At 42.4% G+C, this 16786-nt stretch overlaps 1 protein-coding gene across 1 annotated transcript; it reads left to right on the top strand.

Annotated features, from left to right (window-relative positions):
• The first annotated feature begins 59 nt into the window (after positions 1-59).
• Positions 60-10207, top strand: SCPEP1 (serine carboxypeptidase 1). The gene is made up of 13 exons (XM_063453398.1): positions 60-186; positions 1791-1933; positions 2962-3051; positions 3999-4154; positions 4516-4590; positions 5008-5080; positions 5646-5683; positions 6023-6151; positions 8054-8156; positions 8233-8346; positions 8537-8674; positions 9236-9399; positions 9770-10207. The coding sequence occupies exons 1-13, from the start codon at positions 135-137 to the stop codon at positions 9830-9832; spliced, it is 1338 nt and encodes a 445-aa protein (XP_063309468.1). The 5' UTR covers positions 60-134; the 3' UTR covers positions 9833-10207.
• Positions 10208-16786: the final 6579 nt, after the last annotated feature.

The following is a 16786-nucleotide window of genomic DNA, read 5'->3' as shown; positions in this document are numbered from 1 at the left end:
CTGGTCATGTGATTGTTTTGGACGTTCAGAGTTAGTGTCCATGTTTTTTTACGCCGTGATTGGCTGATCCATTAGTCACATGACCGGCAGGTCCACTCGCTGAGTCTTGTGACTGACTGCTCGGTGGGTGAGAGATGGCGGTCCCGGTGATCCTGTGTGTCATGTTCCTGCTGGCAGCTGCTCGAGGTAGGTTCTCTGTCAGCCCCTGGGGAGAGGGGGAGGTTACAGCCTCCTGTCAGCCCCCGGGAAGATGGGTAGGTTACAGCCCCCTGGGGAGGAGAGGGGTAGGTTACAGCCCCCTGGGGGGGAGAGGGGTAGGTTACAGCCCCCTGGGGGGGAGAGGGGTAGGTTACAGCCCCCTGGGGGGGAGAGGGGTAGGTTACAGCCCCCTGGGGGGGAGAGGGGTAGGTTACAGCCCCCTGGGGGGGAGAGGGGTAGGTTACAGCCCCCTGGGGGGGAGAGGGGTAGGTTACAGCCCCCTGGGGGGGAGAGGGGTAGGTTACAGCCCCCTGGGGGGGAGAGGGGTAGGTTACAGCCCCCTGGGGGGGAGAGGGGTAGGTTACAGCCCCCTGGGGGGGAGAGGGGTAGGTTACAGCCCCCTGGGGGGGAGAGGGGTAGGTTACAGCCCCCTGGGGGGGAGAGGGGTAGGTTACAGCCCCCTGGGGGGGAGAGGGGTAGGTTACAGCCCCCTGGGGGGGAGAGGGGTAGGTTACAGCCCCCTGGGGGGGAGAGGGGTAGGTTACAGCCCCCTGGGGGGGAGAGGGGTAGGTTACAGCCCCCTGGGGGGGAGAGGGGTAGGTTACAGCCCCCTGGGGGGGAGAGGGGTAGGTTACAGCCCCCTGGGGGGGAGAGGGGTAGGTTACAGCCCCCTGGGGGGGAGAGGGGTAGGTTACAGCCCCCGGGGGGGAGAGGGGTAGGATACAGCCCCCTGCGGGGAGAGGGGTAGGATACAGCCCCCTGGGGGGAGAGGGGTAGGATACAGCCCCCTGGGGGCAGAGGGGTAGGTTACAGCCCCCTGGGGGCAGAGGGGTAGGTTACAGCCCCCCGGGGGGGAGAGGGGTAGGTTACAGCCCCCCGGGGGGGAGAGGGGTAGGTTACAGCCCCCTGGGGGGAGAGGGGTAGGTTACAGCCCCCTGGGGGGAGAGGGGTAGGTTACAGCCCCCTGGGGGGAGAGGGGTAGGTTACAGCCCCCTGGGGGGAGAGGGGTAGGTTACAGCCCTCTGTCAACCCCTGGGGAGAGGGGTAGGTTACAGCCTTGTGTTTATCCCTGGGGGGGAGGGGGAGTGTAGGTGCAACCCTCTGTCAGCCTCTCTGGGTAGGTAACAGCCCTCTTATCAGCTTGGGTTTGGTAGATGCCGCTTTCAGTTAGAGTCTAGGTTGAAGACTTTTTGTAAATATAACTTTTTGCACTAAATGTTAAAGTTTTGCTCACTTTAATTTGTTATTCGGAGAATAGACCCCATCACTGATTAATTACACAGTAATGCATTGGATGGACGTTTCAGTAATACAGACACTGCATCAAGTAAAAGAAAGGGGGCATTCATCATAGTAAATACGAATACTGTGTCCAGTAATTAATAGAAACTGTAAATCAAATTGAGTGCTTTGATTTAACCATTAACTATCAGTCCCTTTCTCATCCTGCATTCGTACACATTTCCAGTGAAATTAAAGCAATTGAGTAACTTTGTGATCATTTTGTTCTTGTTTGAAATATAACAAAATTTAAGTAAAGACTATAATAAAGTAAAAGTATAAAATATGACTTGCTGACGTTTATTTTCCAGGCATGGCAATTAAGGGCAGAGTGCCACAGCAAGATTGGGGTTACGTTAATGTGAGAAGTGATGCACACATGTTCTGGTGGTTATATTATGCAAACCACGCTACAAAAAACTATACTGACGTTCCGTTGGTTATGTGGCTTCAGGTAAGAGAATTGCTAGATTTCTGAAAATTTTAAGATGCAAACTTCCAAAATGATATGCCAATACCACAAGCTTTTATACGGCATCTACTGACCAGCAGGTTCTTACCCTGGTCCACATTACAGTTCTGTCAAATATTCAAAAACAGGAGACAGGTGTGCATTCATGGTAATTTCAACTTAGGAGAAAAGAAAACTAATATTATTCAAGTGTGAGAGATCCTGATTTCCTACAGGATGAAACATAATCTCTCTTATTGTCAGGGGATCACAGATTTGATAAAACGCTCCCACACTAAAAATCGCTTCTATACTCCACTATTAAATAAACTCAACAAGTATAATATTCCAGCGATGTGGAAATGTAAAAAACATTGCTTATTTAATGATTCCATGTAAAGACCTTCTCCAGACATGTCCCACTCCCCCTCTCTCGACCTTCTCCAGACATGTCCCACTCCCCCTCTCTCGACCTTCTCCAGACATGTCCCACTCCCCCTCTCTCGACCTTCTCCAGACATGTCCCACTCCCCCCCTCTCTCGACCTTCTCCAGACATGTCCCACTCCCCCCCTCTCTCGACCTTCTCCAGACATGTCCCACTCCCCCCCTCTCTCGACCTTCTCCAGACATGTCCCACTCCCCCCCTCTCTCGACCTTCTCCAGACATGTCCCACTCCCCCCCTCTCTCGACCTTCTCCAGACATGTCCCACTCCCCCCCTCTCTCGACCTTCTCCAGACATGTCCCACTCCCCCCCTCTCTCGACCTTCTCCAGACATGTCCCACTCCCCCCCTCTCTCGACCTTCTCCAGACATGTCCCACTCCCCCCCTCTCTCGACCTTCTCCAGACATGTCCCACTCCCCCCCTCTCTCGACCTTCTCCAGACATGTCCCACTCCCCCCCTCTCTCGACCTTCTCCAGACATGTCCCACTCCCCCTCTCTCGACCTTCTCCAGACATGTCCCACTCCCCCTCTCTCTCTGTTAGACTGTGACTTACACAAACGTGATTTTTATTGTATTTTGAAGGGTGGACCGGGAGCTTCTGGGTGTGGATATGGAAACTTTGAAGAGATCGGCCCTTATGACACGTACTTGCATGAAAGGAACACGACCTGGGTATGATGGCAGTTGTCGTTTTTTTTGGGGGGGGGTAAGGTAGCGACTGTTTTTAGACAAGAAATCACAACATATTTTTCCCGGTACAAGCTCTCAGCGGGAAACGGTGTCCAAATCGGATGGAATGTTTTTTTTGTGTTTGAATAGAGTATAGAATCATTGTCTCTAGTGGCTACCCTTGACATCCATAGATATATTGTATGCTCTGTGCATCCACATTGAGGTGTCATTGAGCACTCAATCAGGGTTATTTAGCTGAACTTCCAGTTCAGCTATTTTACACCAAAATAGCTGAACTGGAAGCATAGCTGACTGGGAGATTTTTTTTCCCCAATACAGCTAGTTTGACCTTACAGGGACACTATAGTCCCCAAAGCATCTTACGTTTAATGAAGCTGTTTTGGTGTATAGATCATGCCCCTGCAGTCTCACTGTTCAATTCTCTGCCATTTAGGAGTTAAAGCACTTTGTTTATACAGCCCTAGTCACACCTCCCTGCATGTGACTTAAACCGCCTTTCTAAACACTTCCTGTAAAGTGAGATCTAATGTTTTTTACTTCCTTTATTGCACAGTCTGTTTAATTTAGAATTTCGTATCCCCTGCACTGTTAATAGCCTCATATACCCTACATAATCAGAAACAAGAGATTTAATTCCTAAATGGCAGAGAATTGAGCAGTGAGACTACAAGGCCTAATCTATACACCAAAACTACTTAATTAGGCTAAAGTTGTTTTGATGCCTATAGTATCCCTTTAAATGTAAAATTTACTTTGAATTCCCACTTTAGCGAATAACCCTGAAACTGTGGATTTTATAAGTGGATCCAAGTTTTCTTTTCTATGCCTTCCGTAAAGGGATGTTCACTGTCTGTCACTGTGAGTGCATTTAATTAACCACACTCCTTGTTTTTCTTTATTTAAATGGTCTGTAAACTGTGTTCTAGGTAAAGGAAGCTAGTGTTCTCTTTGTGGATAACCCAGTGGGAACTGGATTCAGCTACACTACTAATGACGATGCCTTTGCAAAGGATGTGTCCACTGTTGCTGCTGATATGATTGTTCTTCTAAAAGACTTCTTTAACTCCAAGACGGAGTTCCAGGTGATTATAAAAAGTACTGGGTGGCAGCTCTGTATGAGACCACAATGCCGGCATTGTGAATGTGTGCCATGCAGAGTTCGACTGCTCAGAATAATCAGAGTAAATGATAATGTAGATATGTCAGTGACCGGTCTGAATAGGAAGTTCAACACTGGTAGGGTTAATCACTAAAGAATGACTTGTCTGCAGTGGCCTAGCTAGAAGGTGCAGGGGGGGCCAAGGGTCAGGCATGCTCCAGAGCCGGTGAGCTCGGCCACGCTATATGACTTAATCATGAGATATGTAATTCCTTTTCTGTTTTGGTTGTTGTGTGTTTTGTTCTTTTTCATGCTTTTTATTTTTTTTCCCTTTTATTTTCTAGAAAATACCATTCTATATATTTTCCGAGTCCTATGGAGGGAAGATGGCAGCTGTGATTTCTTTAGCACTTACCAAGGCAAGTTGCTTCAATTTAAGGGGAGCTCTTTGATCCATAAGCAATAGAACACACTGCAGTGGTTGTGGTGCGAGCAAGACCCTGGTTCTGTGTTAAACAGTTTTTTATTGGTTTGAACTGCAGCCCTGCCCCTCACTGTCCACATCACTAATACAGAAATGTCACACTTACAATACCCTTTCCAACCAAATTTTGCTAACATTTACTGCCAGTCCATGAATGCTATTCAAAGTTGGACATAATTGAAAACTGTTTGACATATAGTCAGAAGCAAGCTGCACCATACCCGCTACAGAGAACTGCAGTGCTTAGAGTGTTCCTTTAAAGTTAAAATAGCAGAGCCAAAGATAGAGTTGGGTATTATACATTTATTTCTTCGGTATAGTTTCATTCCCTGTGCCATTTCTTCTTTACCAGGAAATAAAGTCCGGAAGAATTAAATGTAACTTTGGAGGAGTTGCTCTCGGTGATTCCTGGATATCTCCTGTTGGTGAGTTAACGCTGTTTACGTATTGCTTGGGGTCTCCCTAACTTGAAATAGAAATCAAGGACTCAGGGCCTTGCACACTGTGCTTAGAAAAGTAACCTCACTGCTCCACATATCAGGCCAAAACCGTGGTCTGATAGGAAGCTGATATATATGCCCTCTGTCATGGCACAAGCTAAAACTCCTTTGAGATCTGAGCGGGGACTAACTGGAGACGAAGCCCCTGAGTTTATGTCCATTCTCGGTGTCCTCTCTCTCTCTCTTTTGGAAATGCTAAATACCAAAGTTTTTTTTTCTGATATGGTCGTTCATCATTACCACATAATTTCCCGGTTTGAAATTCTAAATCATATAACACCTGTGATGGGGTGTCTGTGTCCCCTACTCCACCTTTACTGTTTCACTGGCCCAGGCCTCTTTATTTCCTGCTGTGCTGTAAGATTGCTGTCTATCCAATTTGCTGGACCACTGTCTCACAGGGTCTTACCGAGGCCTTCGCAATAAGATGTAAGCAGGTATAAAATGGGTAAAAGGAGCCCACACATTCACCTGTCTCTTCTGTTTGCAGATTCTGTTTTAAGCTGGGGCCCTTATCTTTACAGTGCTGTAAGTATATGTTGCTCTAAATATACCGGATCACTTTTCTTTTTTCCTTTTTTTTTTTTTTTATAAAAGGTCAGTTTTGAGTTAAACAACAATGCTGGAAAATAATGTATTTCAATTCTTACATCGTGCATTATGTGAAAATGGTTTAAATGAGATTAAGGAACACTGCATGTATCGTAACCACTACAGCCTGTTGTAGTGTATATGGTGCCATGTTTGCCTTGTTTTGACAACTTACCTGGGACCCACTGGATGCCTACAGCATGACTGCTCTTCTCCTCATGTTGTAGCGGAGAATCCCATAACTTGAAAATAACGTCTGTATCTACTGTATTTCAGTCTCTGCTTGATGATCAAGGTCTAAGCAAGGTTGAGGCGTGTGCGAAGGAAGTGCAGAACGCTGTCAAGAATAATCAGTTTGACCGCGCCACAGAATTGTGGAGTAAAACAGAGGACGTAGTTGAACAGGTATCATTTTTATTTTATCAGAATCCTAACTTGTACATTAAATAGAATAGATGGCTATTTAATATATTTTACGCACTCTGCCGTGTGTGTGTTGCATATGCATGTTTGTGAATTTTTTTGATCTCTAGATCTTCAGATTTGGCCACAGGAACTGCCATCAGATTAGGTTAATGGGATACGTTCAGCAAATATATAACCACAATATATGTGTTTCTACTGTAATATATTTATTTTATATAGTCTAGAGCTTGTTTCCAGACTGTTCATTATCACAGGTTTGCAGACTTTGATAAATATATAATTATATACTCCAGGTCAATTCAAGTGCTTTTCATCCCATCTTTATAGCCTCTTTCTCATAATGGCTTTAAACCGAACCATTCTGGTTCCCGCCCCCCCCCCCCCCCCCCCCCCCCCCCAGAATTAAAGTAATTGACAAGTTTCTATTACTTCTAGCCTCTGTCCGTTGTCCATATCAGCCTTTTGTCTGCCAGGTGACCAATATATGAATGTGACAGTAGATCGTGTGAGATGTTTTCCCGTGTTACTGATGTCCGTCCATTTACATGCAGTTTGTATTGAGTATTTTGTAACAGGAAGACCTTTGTCTGGGTACAAAAGTAACACAAAGCCAGTCCCATGATTCAGGGGGCCAGAGATACATTTCTTAGTAGAAACAAGATATAGGTGACAGTATGGAAGGTGCTGATTGGGAGGAGATCTGGGAGGCCTTTGGCCAAGGTTTCTACTGGTTTCACCAAGACTTTCTATATCACCTCGGTAACAGGGACAATCCTTTAAAATGAATGATGCTGAGGTTCTTCCAATGCACATAGGGAGCAAGGGGGCGGGGGGGGGGGGGGTCTGCAGTGTGCCTTCTGTGCCTTATTGGCCGTTAGAGCATGTTTTATCACATTTTCTGGCCGTGGCCTAGAATTTAAGCAGTTTGACATTGAAATGCCCCTCTGCTCTCTAGAACTTTTGAAAAACCTATTACACTGGAATCATGGATGTGTCTACTTTCTTGCTCTTCTAATAATCTTGAGAAAATACAAAACAAGCGAACATCCATAATCTCCTAGCAATTAGAAAATCCATTAAACAATTATCTGCCCTCTGTGTTTGCCATTAGAAGCTCCGATTCAAACTGAGGCACACCTGGCCCAAATATTATCTGATGCAGTGCATCGCACCCCATGTAAATGTGAAGCCTGGATTTCTTAACCCCAAGGGTTGGTTTGGTGCATGTGTGTTATTGGTGGCAAGTCTCTCCTCCACAAACAGGCTGCTTTTTTTTTTTTTTTTTTTTTTTTTTTTATTGTTTTCGTCCCGCTCCCACTTTAGTTTTTTTGTTTATTTTGTAAAACTATGTAAAATCTTCTGGCCATCAGATCCGTATACAATGATACTTGCTTATGTTATACAGACTGTCTGCAGAAAGTCCTGACTGTTTGTGCGTGATGATACTTTGGCCTAATAAATCTCTGAGCAGATACATTTATTAGCTTCCCTTCTGGTTAGTCCCCTCTCTAACTATTTAAAGCTCATTTGTGCTATTACACAGTGAACCGATTTCATTTCCTCATCATACTAATCTCTCCTGAAATGGCATCTTGAAGATAAATGCTAACATTTTCCTTTTGCACACGAAACACAGCAGCCTTACGTTGGGCCTCATCAGTGATGAGAGATATTTTTGCTCGCACTGCCTAGATGGGTTATGTCTGGTGCCTTTGCAATAACCAGGAATCTTTACATGGGGCAGGCAGTACAGCCAGTGGGTATCCTGTGTTTGCAGTCATGTAAAGAGAACTATAGTAAAATATATTTTTGCTCATCTGCTCCTTAACATTACTCTGACCTGCATTCACTATCTGACCTTAATCTGCTTTGTCTTTTCAGTATACAGATAATGTGAATTTTTACAACATTTTAATCAAAGAATCTACAATGGACTACAGAAAACATTTTATGGAAAACTCAAAATTTGGCAACAATTTTCTCGGTAAGCTCTAAAATGTAATTGGTGAAATTCTGGCTCTTGTATCAATGTTACAAATTCTCAAAATTTTCTGCTTTAGGGAAGCTTTTTCAACGTCACCTGCTACCTCGGCAAAACGACTACCTGTCTGAACTGATGAATGGACCAATAAGGAAAGTGCTGAAAATCATTCCTGATGATGTCATGTGGGGAGGTACGTTTATTAGCTTATAATTCTGAACCAGAGGAAGTAATATCTACATGAAGCAATGTATATTGGTATAAGTAAAGACACTTTTGTTGTTATTTTTTATTTTTTTTTGTGTGTGTATATTCTGACGTGCTATGTTGCTGTCAATACCTTAACTCTTCAGAGTAATATAGAGATGTCCCTTTCAAATCAGGTCAAGCCCAAGATGTATTTGCCATGATGGCTGGTGACTTCATGAAGCCTGTCATTGACATTGTTGATGAACTCTTGAGTGAGAACATTAATGTTACTGTGTATAATGGACAGCTGGACCTGATTGTGGACACAGTGGGTAAGTCCAGCTTCCACTACAGATTTGTAGCCTTTGCCCCTTTTGTGATTTCATTGACAAAGAATGCTAAATCCGGTTGCCCCCCCCCCCCCAAAAAAAATAACAACCGTGTTCATTGTTTTATTTTACAATTCTTAAACTGCTCAATGGTTTCAATATACTAGATTAGTCTACCTGCCTTGAATTTGTTATTGGAGACAGGTATATAGCATACCTTAACACATCCATTACCTCCTTCACCAGCAGTTAATCGTGGAATGTGTTAATGCAAGTGCAAATTTACCGAGATCTTGTTTATTACATATATTTTACATTACAAATATATATATATATATATATATATATATATATATATATATATATATATATATTTTGTAATCGATAAAATTACAGAGCTCTATAGGGCAAAGAGACAAGAATGTTTGTGGGATTTTAAACAGATGTCTTCCCCTTTTTTCTCCCCTTTAATCTAAGTGAACATTTTAGTCCTCGTACCAAAACTTTGCCCCAACGTGTATTGTTTCGGGATGGGATCCATTTTTTGTTTGTTTGTGTTTTTAGGGCAGGAGAACTGGGTAAAACAATTAAAGTGGCAGAAAATGGTTGAGTTCAGAAACCGTGTGTGGAGCCCACTTCACATGTGTCATCAGTGCACCGAGACTGTGGCTTTTCATAAATCGTACGAAAACTTCAGCTTTTTCTGGATTCTGAAGGCCGGGCACATGGTAAGCTATGCTTGTTTCAAATTAATCCAACTATCACCCCATGATGGACATAATATTCAGTGCATAGATTGGCACACCTCTGTTACACCACACTTGTTGGTCATAGTCATGGCACACCATAACTGCCTTCAGGAAATACTCCTAACATGCAGCACCTGTCTGACACCCTATTATTCAAACTACCAAATTCACACACGTCACCCATCATTTACCCACATAATGTCTCTATATACAACACTGCACATTGGTCACCACCCTTGTACCCACATCACACATGACCCCTACTAGTCATAGTGCGCACAGCACATACTATGCCTGCTTGCCACATCTGTTCTTCTCAACGTATGAATTATTTTGTTTATGTATATAGATTCCTTCGGATCAGGGTAAAGTGGCCTTGAAAATGCTCAGGATGATCATCAACAAGAAATAGCAGGAGTGAATCTTGTCCATTAATGGTTGGCTGCCTGGGAGTGATAGTGCTGGGCGAGCAGTGGAGCAGAGCTCTCTGTTTTCATAGATCATTCAATTTTCAATGATTCTTGCTTTTGTGCCTTATTATGAATTACACTGATAAGGAAGCCACTAAAATGATCAATCGTTACTCAGTATTGCACTTAAATTTTATTGTTGAGCTTAAACTGAATGTGTTTCTATTGCTGGTCAATGTTTCATAACATGTCACTATTCACAAGCAATCATCGGGTATTTGCAGAGTGAGCCAATGCTTCCATCGGATATATTGTTAAAAACCGGTTATGGAGAATTTCAAATGAGGAAACTTTTTTTGTACTAATAAAGGTAAATAAACCTTTTTTTGTGTGTGTGTGTGTATTTGGTACCATATGTTGTGATTTGATTTATCTTTCATCTATAATGTTTTGCCATTGAGGTAGTTAACATATTATTTATTTTTATTTTTTATAATTACAAATACACCCATCTCAAAATACAGCCAGGAACGTGAATACCCAAATTTAATTATATTTTACAAAATCATTCAAACAAACTGAGGCAATATTACTGTTTATGTGTTCTGCAGTGGACAAAAACAGCAGTTTTGGGTGGGGAGATTATAAAATAATTGTCTTTATGTAATCCTAACAACATTGTAGATCTCTCTGCATTAAAGGTTTACCCCAACTCCGCTGTAGTGGTTATGGTGCCAGTAGTACCATGGCCCATGCATATTAAACAGTTCTTGGTGGTGCCTTTATTTGTAGCCTTTCTGTACCAGGTTATGATCCGTTGTTAGTAGATTGATCTCTGTACTAGTTTCGCCAGACAGGAGGCAGGTCAATGTTTGCACTAAAACTTAGTACTCCCTCTGTGGGACAGAAAGAGGACTACACGGTAACTTGTGCTGAACTAAAAACTAAATTGCTAAATGTATACAAAATAGCTGATTTATACCGAGACACGGAGGGGGACACCAAGGTAAGCCACCCAGGGGAGGAAAAAGCACACAGGGAACAGAAACCTAACACTTCGCAATGATACACACACACACACACAAACACTCAACTAAGGCCCGTCGAACCTAACAAAGAGAGATACCAAAATACGGGAACGGGCACCACTCACCGAACACCAATAGACACAAGACCTCGGCTTAGCCAAATAGGGAACAGCACACGGGAACCGAATCAGCCACACAGATAGACGCACCACAATAGATTACCACCCAGGACGGAAGCAGCCACCCTTAGCGGCGGAGATACCAATTCGGCTAGAGCACACAATGACAACCAGATACCCAAACAAGCTAAAACGAAGCAGAACCTAGAGTCCCGCAGTGCCCAGAGCACACAAATTACCGAGACACTCATAGCCGTAGGTAGGGCAACATAGCCAGACACACACACAAACTACACCTATTACAAGACCAAACGGGATTAGGGTATAGCCAAACACGACAAGAGACACAAGGCAGTGGATACTCGGCAGCACGGGTAACATACCAAAACACGAACTGGAGCAACACAATACACGGCAAAAAGCTTGATGCATGCCCCTCAGAAGAGAAGGCACTGGGTAGAAACACTCTACCAAAGATCACCAGAGTAGACAAGACAACGGTGCGCCACGAACACTAACAGGGTCAATTGCGAACAACTGACCAAGCATAAGCAAACTGTTTTACACCAGCATGAACCAGCAGGCCTCTGCGTAGGCGACGTAATGCACACTGACAAATGCACCAAATATATGCGCCCCTGCGTGGGCAACCCATGCTTACTCATACACGAAGGAGCCACACGCACATATGCTACGGCAACAATAAGAATACAAAAAACTAAAACATACAGCCTAAAAACTACTCTGAGTGCATAGACCAGTTGACAATATGAACCAATATGATATGTCATGTTATACAGGCTAAGACTAATTCGCTTCTGCGTAAGCGACAAACTGTTTACACCTTTACTCACCAATGCTTATGCCCCTGTGTGGGCAAATATTTGCTTTACTATAACTCAGTTCGATATATGCGTTTATATTGTGACAACAATAAAAATATTCAAAACAAAATAGCTGATTTAGAAAAAAACTAAATGATCTCTACAAGTAACAGCTTGGCTAATTTAGCCTAACTGTTATTCACTAACATGTACATTCTTCTGCGTTTAAGGCATAATAGTCAATTGGAATATTTATTTTTTTTCATTTAACTGTTTACATATCGGCTGAATTTTTTAATTCACTCTGAATTCTACACCCGCTTGCTCCCATCTCTTCGACTTCTAAAATAAAATGCATGGGAGGCCTTGATTGCAGCACTGAAACCTGGCTCATGGTTGGGATGTTAAACTGTGACTACAAACCCCAGAATTCTCCACAAGCTGGTAGCTCTCAGAATTTTGTAGAGTTGTAGCACCAACACATGGGGCTTAGAAAATAAAAATGTATGTGTTTGCAATGCAAAAAATGTGTCGGATGTGATAAGGATATAGATCTAAGCTGTAATTGTAACTAGTGTTAATTTTATCTTAATGCATATGCATTATGTAAAAAAAAAAAAACTGTAATCTGCAATGAAGCCCTAGGAATTGTTTGTGGAGTCTGGTTGTTCTCCTATATATTATGAACTACAGGCAGGGCTGCTATCAGAAATGTTGGGGGCCCCTGACACAGATGGAGGTCTGGTCCCACCCCCGAGTCCTCCCACAGGGCCCTAGTGTGTGTATAGTGGATGCAATGATTGCAGAGTGCGTTTGTAAAGTGGATGCAGATTGTACGTTTGTGTAATGTATATAGTGTATAATGAATGCAGAGTGTTTGTGTTGTGGATGTAGTGTGTGTGTTAGTGTAGTGGATGTAGTGTGTATAGTGAATGCAGAGTGTGTTAGTGTAGTGGATGTAGTGTGTGCAAAATAGGGGCTGCAATTGGTGGGGGGAAGGGAAAACATTTTTAATTTTTAACATTTCTGACTACTGGTACTAGAACATGCAATGCAATAAAGGAGATTTATTTTTAAAAGAGTTTGCTATATAATGAGTCTTGTATTACTATTGCGCCTTCATTTTTAAATAAATGTGATGTACCATTCTCCTGATATTTTGCTCTTTATCTGCTATCTTCAATCACTCGTCTCCTTCATCTAATGCAGTTTTAATTACTGTTTGTTCATTTTCTTTTTTTTTTTTTTATCAGAATTTTTCATATTCAACCATCGCACATCAGCCTGGAGGCTGATGTATATTTATTTTTGCAATGTGCTGCAGGGTTATTTTCTAAACGCCCAATTAAAATACAAATTGCTAAATTTAGGCAAAAATAGAAAAAGATGTGACTATATCTGGATTTTAAGAATCTTTTCAATCTGCTATTTTTCCAATACATATTATATATTTTTTTTTATAATTGTTCTTTAATAAAATGAACCAGTTATTGTCTGGTCTGACTTAAGCCATAATATACCTGGTTGTCTCATCAACCTGATGATAATAATGACAAGCTATAATGTGCATAAAGCTACCCACTGTATATTCGCATTTATTCTTATTGCATTGCATCCAGAAATGGTTGAGATTTATCCAAATACGATGCATATGATGTTGACCCAGTTTTGCAGAAAATTAACTCAAATGTTAGCCCACTTAATCCAAATCACTAGTTCTCTCCGTAACCAGATCTGAATGTTCCCAGTAGTAGCAGCTAAATTGTTAAAAATAAAAATCCTTGTCTTGAAATATGGTGTTTTTAAGGCTCAGAATGGTCATTTTGCTTCGCCACGGGAAAAATAAGATTCTGGTTTCCTAGCAACTGGATAATGGAGGTAACCTCTCTGCACATCAGGAAGGCTGAGCAGTGAAGAGATTAACTTGGCGGCTCTGTGCTGGATGGGCTCGCTGTTAAACACTACTTTCCCAGAACTTGTATCACAGGGTCTCTAAATACAGAACCCATATAACAATATGCATATCTTCAGTCACGGAGAGCTGTCGTGAAAATACCTGGGTGAAATGTGTTCTATTAATGTAATTTTGTTCCAAGTAAAAAGGTGGCTGCCTAGCAACTAGAGTCTCGATGTGCAAGAGAAACCCCCAGCAGTATTCTGTGAAAGGACAGTGATGCGCAACCCTGGCACACATTGTCTGAGGACTATACTCCATTGAAAGCCACGAGGGTCTTACAAAAAGCCATTCGTTACGTTATGGTCATTAAAGGGATTTAGTCTCTGTATACTTTGTAAGAGGTGAATGACCTGTAGCATACCAATAACAGATCCAATGAAGAGAAAGTAAATGCAGCAGAACCGTATTGTATAGATCTGCACCTCAACATAATGCATTACAAATACACAATATAGATCGCAAGGGAATGAGGTTGAGCCAAACCATAGAGATCTGTGACTCCTTGTGATAGACTGGAAGTTTGTAGAGCGGGATTGAGACGAAACCATTATATAGAGATATGTGACTGCTTGTGCTAGTTTAGAAATCTAGAAACAGCGTAGATGTGATATAGGTCAGTGGTTCTCAACCCAGCCCTCATGGCCCACCAACTGTCCAGGAAACAGACATTTCATAATCATGTTACTATGGGTTTACTGACAACATAGAAACATAGAATGTGACGGCAGATAAGAACCATTCGGCCCATCTAGTCTGCCCAATTTTCTAAAACCTGGACCGTAGGTGTTGCTTTGACAGTTGAGTCGGGAACCTCTGATTTGTGGTAGACTGACTATAAATATGCAGAACAAAGAAAAAAATATATATATTCCTATATCACCACTTAGTGAATAGTGTATACAAGTGAGGAATATACTTATCTTAATATTCAAATAGAGCAGCCTCCCAGGTCATTACCCAGAATGAATGACCTTCACACAGCAACATATAGAACAACCAGAAATATTTGGGATACGGCTGAGAAATCTAAAATTAAAAAACATAAATATACATAGTGTAAATCCAGTTGCTCCAAAAGAATAGATGGAAAACAGGACTCCCAGGATGGTGGAAAAAATGTAAAACGGCTTTATTAAGGATGAATCTTCACCCAGCAATAAAAATAAAATATAAACTTAAAATGAGGTCCTACGCGTTTCGTTCGCAGTATAGAACTTCCTCGGGGACCAAAATTAAAACCAAATATTATACAACAATGGCAGAGTATAACATGCAGCCTCACATTTGTTCCACCATCCTGGGAGTCCTGTTATCCATCTATTCTTTTGGAGCAACTGGAGGAAGATAATAGCCCTCCACTACTACCAGGGGAGGCACCCTAGAGCGCTATTTCTCGTCTAATCTTGTGAGTGCATTTCCTGAACACTTACTCACTATTTGATACTGATTTACACTATGTATATTTATGCTTTTTAATTTTAGATTTCTCAGCCGTATCCCAAATATTTCTGGTTGTTCTATATAAATATGCAGAGTAGGATTGAGATGGACCCGTGTACCTAGAAAAAGACTTAGATCTTTGAGTTCAGCTCATGAAAAATGGGGGCAAAAACAAAAATGCTGCGTTTATAATTTTGCTCAGTGTTGATATCTGTACCTTCTCAAGATGGCCTAGAATGATTAGTAGAAAACAAGGAGGAGAACTGCAAGAGAAATCTGTGCTTCCTTGTATGAAGTTAGAAAAGGGATCCATAGACCAAGCATGCCCGGTGCTCTGGTGGTTGTGCACGTGCTTTAATTAATACTTAATGTTTCTCGAGGAGGGATTCCCTGAACTGGGATATTCTCTGTGATTACTCTATTCAACGTTCCTGGCTTCGCTCCCGCCTAGCTTAGTCAGCCATAACTCTGTGCCATCTCGTAGACCCTTCATAACTTTTTCCCGTCTCTATAATGGAGATTGTGCTATAGCAGTGGCCTAAGTAGTCATATTGTCATTCCAACATCACAAGTCATGGACCTCTCTGTCACCATGTCACCACTCCACCTGCTTCCAGCTCTACCAAAGCCACGCCATGCCACATGGTGGTTGATTCTAGGAAAGACTGCTAATCTGTTTTGGTCTTGGACCTTTTTCAGCCATTATGGAAGGCTATTGGACAGAACATTCTATGCAATATCTTTACAATTACAAATAAATCAGATTCTTTGTTCTATTTTGTCCTTATCTCAAAGCTGTCCTCCTTCCCCTCTCCTTCCTTATGTTTCCAGTTTGTAGCTCCCCCTTACTATATTCTGTATCACCCATGTCATCACCCCCATCCTGCCCCCCATTTAACATTCCATTTCCTGCCCTTGTATCTCCTCTTATATTTGTCTCTGTCATTGACTGTGTAACCCCCAATGAACATAACCCCCCCCCCCATTTATAGCTATATTTATTTATCCTAACTCTCTCTCCCTCTCCTAGGTCATCTATTTCTCTCTAATTCTTTCTCCTCTCTTCTCTTTCTTTATCTCCCTCTCCTTTCTCTTTCTGTCTCTCATTTTTATCACTCTCTACCTGTCTTTAACCACATCTTTTCTCCCTCTCTCCAAGCCTGTCTCTCCCTCCCTCACCCACTCTCTCTCTCCCAGTCTGTCTTTATCTCCCTAACTTTCCAAGCCTCTCTCTCTCTCTCCCAGACTAGCTGCCTCTATCTCACTTTCTTTCTCTCCCAACCACTCTCTCTCAGCTTGTATATCTTTTCCTTTCTCTCACTCTCTCATTCTCTCATAACCTCTCTCTCATTCTCTCCTAGCCTCTATCTCTCTCTCTCTCTCTCTCTCTCATTCTCTCCTAGCCTCTCTCTCTCTCATTCTCTCCTAACCTCTATCTCTCTCATAGCCTGTCTCTCTCATTCTCTCCTAGCCTCTCTCTCTCTCATTCTCTCCTAACCTCTCTCTCTCTCATAGCCTGTCTCTCTCTCTCATTCTCTCCTAGCCTGTCTTTCTTTCCTAGCCTGTCTCTCTCTCTCTCTCTCTCTCT

This window comes from Pelobates fuscus, chromosome 5, assembly GCF_036172605.1.
Source record: "Pelobates fuscus isolate aPelFus1 chromosome 5, aPelFus1.pri, whole genome shotgun sequence".
Lineage (NCBI taxonomy): Eukaryota > Metazoa > Chordata > Amphibia > Anura > Pelobatidae > Pelobates > Pelobates fuscus.
The sequence above is the reverse complement of the archived record's forward strand: the minus strand, read 5'-3'. Positions and strand labels throughout refer to the sequence as shown.

What these genes read in the sequence shown, in the direction of transcription:
- SCPEP1 (XM_063453398.1), top strand. Translation starts at nt 135, where the DNA reads ATGGCGGTCCCGGTGATCCTGTGTGTCATGTTCCTGCTGGCAGCTGCT. An exon ending in TTCCTGGATATCTCCTGTTG is followed by an intron (nt 5,081 to 5,645) that starts GTGAGTTAACGC and finishes TTCTGTTTGCAG; the next exon opens with ATTCTGTTTTAAGCTGGGGC. An exon ending in CCTGATTGTGGACACAGTGG is followed by an intron (nt 8,675 to 9,235) that starts GTAAGTCCAGCT and finishes TTGTGTTTTTAG; the next exon opens with GGCAGGAGAACTGGGTAAAA.